The sequence below is a fragment of the Hipposideros armiger genome, unplaced genomic scaffold, assembly GCF_001890085.2.
Source record: "Hipposideros armiger isolate ML-2016 unplaced genomic scaffold, ASM189008v1 scaffold_208, whole genome shotgun sequence".
Classification (NCBI taxonomy): domain Eukaryota; kingdom Metazoa; phylum Chordata; class Mammalia; order Chiroptera; family Hipposideridae; genus Hipposideros; species Hipposideros armiger.
In genome coordinates, this window is record NW_017731558.1 from 2,135,160 (window position 1) to 2,141,029 (window position 5,870).

The window sequence follows — 5,870 nt, forward strand, 5'->3', positions numbered from 1 at the left end:
CCTGGACAGAGGTTCAGGGAAATTTTGAATGACTTTAGACCTTACAGAAGGTGAGGAACCTATCTTGTGAAAGTGGTGGAAAGATGGATCACTCCCAAGTAACTGCTGTGTATTTCATACTTAAAATACAGCATCAGGTTTGTTTAAAGCAAGGCATAACTGTAGTAGTGAAACGATACCTTGACAGTTCCCAGGAACATCAAATCCCAATTAATTCTGTGCCCTCATGTAGCATGTAGGGCTTCCATATTGGACCAGCTGGGACGGCAAGTCCTCAGTGGGTCAATGAGTTACTCTAGGTCTGCTCAGACTCAGTCCGGTGTGTGTCCTACCTTGCATGTAAATCTGAAGCACCCTAGGACTCTAGAGACAGAGATGGTGTGTGTGAGAGAGGGCTGGAAAATACCCAGTCAATGGGAACTCTCTGAACTTTCTGCTCAATTTTGCTGTGAACCTAAAACTGCTCTAAACAATAAAGTCTATATAATAAAAAAATGCCCAGTCATCATCCTATTTATTGGTACTTTAAGAGCATGGTCTGGTTTTGCCATTCCCTTCACTCTCCTGGCTACTATTGTACAAAATCGCATCTTATTGAAGATCTGGGAGCCCAGCCCAATTCTGACCTCCCAGAATTTTCTGCAATCTGGAGGGTCCTGGGGGCATGGGGCTGGATCTCTCCTTTGGGTGGACTTACAGACTTTGGGAAACTGATTGCATTTGGCCTCCTGCCTGATTCAAATCAAGGCTGTCCTGATTTCTTTCAGGTGGGGGGCACATATGTCAGCGGTTAGTTTCATGGTTGACTTAAATACCATCCTGTTTCATTTTGGTTAGAAAAGCATTTATCTAATTCAGCATTTAGAAACAGGAAAGACTGGGGAACACTGGCAGACAGATACTGGCAGACGGGTAGGTGCAGCAGACCCTAACCTCCTGATGAGACATGATCCCAAACGTGTTTCCATTCCTTTATGTTAGTGAGTTCACGTTGCTTGGATATTTTTCCCATGATCTGAAGCTGGTCTGGAGAGGCGTTTGCCTAAACTAAACCTCCGAGGTACAAAAACTAATTTGGCATCTGCAAGGAAAAAAATCATGGACAATAAAATATGTTCAGGTAGGTCCTGGGTACAAAGAAAAGCATGGGGATGGGGGGCGTTGCACAAGAATATAACTCTTGTCTGAAAAATGCCAAAGCCACTTACACAATAATATGATAACAAAAGTTAAAGGAAATAATAAGAAAGCCATATTAAGGTTAAAAGTGTTTACTGGTTTTCAATTTTTGAAACAACCTGTAAACAAGCCTGGAAAGATTTGATGTGAGCATAAATGTTACCATTCTTTACAATGCAGAGGTGAAAGGTTTGTGGGAGGCTGGATGGGAAGTGAGGACAAGAACTAAATCAGAAATCAAGAGATGGCCGCATAGTTGACAGAACAAATGGGGATTTAAATATGCTGCTTAAAGTTACAAAGTTAATTTAAAATAGCTTGATACTTCTATTAGGAGAAGAGAGGAAGAGAAAGTGGGAGATATAAGTGAGCTAAACCCTCATACACCATAGCTGGAAATGAACAGATGATACATAAGGCTAATAAATCCAGAGACAGAGGTAAGTGGAAAGTATTCAGAAATATGTAGGTAAACCCATAAAACCTGAAACCAGAAGCAGTTAAATGGTTAAATGTGATTGCCTCGGGGAAGTAATCCTGAGGGTGCAGAGTATAGCTGAGTCCTGGGCATTTCTTCATAAAGCCTGTGTATTGAAATGATTTTCAACCACATGATGCACTACATTGACAAATGTTTTTTTAAAAAAATCAGTTTCAAAATTTTGGTTGTGTTTTGTATGATAATAGCTGAATTTTATATGCCAGGCACTGTTCTATGCCCTTGTCATTCATCTTCTCAACAATTCTCCCAACAACCTTATAGTAAAGTCAGTCTCCTAAATTGGGTTTTCCCAGATGCAGACCTTGAGCCAAGGATTCGAGTGAAGGTGATTTATTAAGAAAGGGCTTCCAGAAGACACCAGGAAAGGAGTAAGGAAAACAGGATAGGGAAACGCAAGAAGCAAAGCAGAGGTGAGATTTCAGGTGAAGACCCAGTCTATTCTCACCCCAGGGAACTATGAAGCATGAACTGTCCCTCAGAGTTTATCCTTCTCTTCTTCCCACACCAATCAGTCATTGCTTCCAGGTGAGTGTGGGGCATACAATCTGGGAACTTCTAGTTCTCTACAAAGGGAAAGTGACTTCATTGACCAAGAATCAAAGTGCAGTGTTTAAAAATTACTATCNGCATCTTATAAATTTGATTATATCTACTTTCTCTGTAGATATCATGTGTACAATGAAGACTTTTTAAGCCTGTCTTCAAGTTTAGTCCTATGTCAAAGGTATTATGTTGTCTCATACTTGTGAGATTTAAAAATTACATCTTCAAACTCAACTCAGGAAAATGTTTAAACTAAAAGTAGCCATGACCCAAGTGCCAGGGAAAACACAATTACTCATCTCACCCAAATATTTTCATTTCCAGGGAAACTTCGGGCCACCACTGAGAATCCAAGTTAATAAAAAAAGATGTTATGGGACAACACACAAAGTCAGTTCTAAAATACTAAGTCTATAATCCACTTGCCTTTCTGCCTGTGTACCAATTTATTGTGACTTTGTGTACTTTGCTATTTCAGACCTAAGGTTGCGATCACGCTTGTCGTCCTAAGGTAGGGAAGGGCTGTGTGCACACCGTCCAGGCATGGGGGAAGCTGGCGTTTGAAATGAGTGCATAGGTTGCTCACTGCTGGACTTTGTCACTGCACCACAAACGCACTAAGTCATCAGACGTCTCACTGGGGAAAACATCATTATGTAATTATAAAACTGAACCATTCATTTCTGGATCTGATGTGCTGACATCACAGTCATTATAATTTGAAGCTAATTTATTATTAAGGCCTCTAAGTTAAGAATGGTTTCCTGAACTATAAACTTACATATTCTTGAATACTCTTATCTATTGCTCCTCAGTGACAGTAGATTAAAGATGAGCTTTCATGGTTAGCCTGAAATATCTATTTTAGATGCCCTCAGACTCAGTAATAAAGTACATATACAGAAGCTTTATTATTTTTTTATAATTTTGTAAAAATCTTTATAAGTGTATTTGTTGAGGCTCTCGGCATGCTTTCAGAGTACTTGTTAGTCCATGGAGTGATGGCTGGAATCTGGGACATGAGACTGGGGCTAAATTTCTTCACCCTCCTAACCCCAGAGAGTCTTTAGAAAAATAGAAACAAAACAGCACAAAGTACTTAAGGTAAGACACTGTTGTATTCATAATATAGAGAAATAACCACCATGCCTCATGGACAGCAGATGCAGTTCTCCGCGGGGCTACAAAACTGTGCTAGTAATAATTTTAATTGGATGCTATCTTTGCTGCCTTCAAAAAGTATCATAAAATGGAATTATTACAGGCTACAAGTGCACTTACAGTGCTGGCTTCTCACAGGAGGAAACAGATAACATTTATCCTTTGGAGGACAACATCAATGGGCTTCTATTTGTTTTGTTCACATGTATCCCCAGTTGCCTGCTATTTGCTTCCCCTTCCTTATGTCTAAGAGATCAATTTGAATTAGACGCTGCAGAACTGGATGCTAAGTTTTGCTGGCCTCTGCCTTTAGGGAAGGCACAACTCCCTGGAAAGGTCCTCTGTGCCCATGGGCCAGGATGGGGAGCATACCTGCAGAGGATTGGGTGGCGTGAGCGGCGACGGGAGGCCATGTCCTGGAGATTGACTGGGCTTCTGAGAGGGGCTTGCGTTCTGCTGAGTTGGAGACGGTTGATTCTGGTTCTGGGGGTGGGGGTGGGATTGAGGTTGCTGGGGCTGCGATGGAACAGCTGGCAGCTGCTGGGAGGCCGGAGGCGGCTGCTGTGGCGGGGCGGGCCTGATGCCGCTCGTGGCATTCATGTTGCCCGCGCCGTAGTGTATGTGCTCGCCCATCAGGGCGTTGGGGGCGGGCTGGGGCTGCTGCTGCTGGGACTGCGGGGCTGGCTGCGGGTGCTGGTTGCTTGGCGGCGGCGGCTGCTGCTGGAGCTGCTGGAGCTGCTGGAGCTGCTGGAGTTGGGAGTTCAGGGATGAGGTAGCTACAAGGAAAGAAAGGGAACGTGCAGGTGAAACACACACGACCGGTCATCCGGCTGTGTCGCTGGCAGCTTGTCCTGCGTGAGCTGGGAAGGCTATCCTTTAGAAAAAATTTACCCTCTCATCCTGGATCTCCTTGGTACTTACGAGGGTTATGGGGGCACTGGAAGAAAAAGAGTCACTTCTTGGGTACATTTTTAAATTTAAGGAGAAGAAGAATGTAACTCATCAAGGCATTTATTTGAAAGGCATTGAGCCAAGGGGATGCACTGGAGATGGAGGTCATGTTTAAGTGCGCTCTGTCTTCCCCTCTCTTCCTTTCCACACTGCTTGGGAAATACACTTAGACTTTCAAGACTGGATTTAGAATTTTTAAAGTTCAACCAGTTAAATTCTTTTGGTAAATGCTCAACTGGAGTTAAGAACAGAGAAATAGTTTGTGATCTTCTTTCCATCATCAATGCCATTCATCGTGTCATTTTCATTTGCTACTTCAGAGCTTTGCCAATTTGCTCAGATATGTTAGTTTCAAGTTCCTACAGTTTTTCTTTAATTTAAAGATAGTACATGCTTCTCAGTTTTGCAGAATCAAAAGCCTGAGTCTTAATTTTTTGCCTGCTGATCAAGGAGACAGAAACCCCCAAGCCGGAAGGATTATGGTAGGTGACATGAACGGTACACTGGTGACTAGACACATTCGCACCTCAAGGACACACAAGGAACTGAGGGAATGAAATCATCTTTCAAGATTTTCTTGTTCTGTGAAATGTAAGAGTTGGTGGGACAAACTGTCTCAACACTGAGCACTCTAAATTTGTGCTTAGATGCCCATCTAGCACTGAACAATTTCTGCAGCAGGAAGGCAGTTTGGCCGCATAGTGATCTAGAGAAAATTACTGCTACAACTTCACTTCCTTCTTTGCCTGAATCTCAGTCTGAAAGCTTTCCAACAAGCCTACAAATAAATATAAGGGTCAGTGTGGAACTGGAGGCCTGGGCTGCAATATTTTCCTGCTCCTCCCCTACCTAGAATTTGTCAAGATTTCCGAAGGTAATAACTCCTGTTTGCAACATTAAACTAGTCCTTATTTTTAAAAAGTGCTCCTTTAGAAAAATCTAGTGGTTCTGTAAAGTGACATATCATATACTTGTCTTCATACAACAAATATATTCTTGAGAAATGTGTGTATGTTGACCCCTATGTTGAAGACACCTAGAGAAGTTTCTCAGTGAGGAAATAAACCAGTGACTATTTTTGTAAAGTTAAGAATCATTTTGTAAGATTTACTGAATATCAGTTAGGTACTAATATCATGCTAGGTAATATGCAGTATTTAAAAAGTCCTGCCTTCAAGGAGCTTATAGTCCATTTGTGGAGATAAGATTAACTCATAAGAAACGATCAGGTTTTGAGGGTAACAGTTACAGAGTCCTGCTAATGGTAGATGTTGACACATATCAGTTAATTGACTAAATGATCAGCAGTGTGGACACAGACTAAAATGGCCAGGGGGAGCAGGAGAGAGGGCTTCTGTGGGCTAGAGAGAACCAAGGCAGCATTTGTGGAGGATGTGGAATGAGAGCCGAAGTTTCAAGAGAGTGAGGTTCATACCTTGAAAGGAAGGAAGGGAGGATATTCCAAGCTGGAGAAACACCCAGAAGCCAGCATGGCTCAGGTGATATTTCTGAAGGACAATGTGCAGAACGGACG

The 5,870-nt window shown here is 42.3% G+C and overlaps 1 protein-coding gene across 1 annotated transcript in view; it reads right to left on the reverse strand.

Moving 5' to 3' along the window:
• The window catches only part of POU6F2 (POU class 6 homeobox 2), a 444,250-nt gene that overhangs the window by 132,465 nt on the left and 305,915 nt on the right, over nucleotides 1–5,870 (reverse strand). Inside the window, exons 5-6 of the mRNA XM_019653830.1 lie at nucleotides 4,038–4,161; nucleotides 3,758–3,962 (exon numbers count right to left, since the gene is read on the reverse strand). Coding sequence (XP_019509375.1) covers nucleotides 3,758–3,962; nucleotides 4,038–4,161 — 329 coding nt within the window. The remainder of the gene's footprint in view (nucleotides 1–3,757; nucleotides 3,963–4,037; nucleotides 4,162–5,870) is intronic.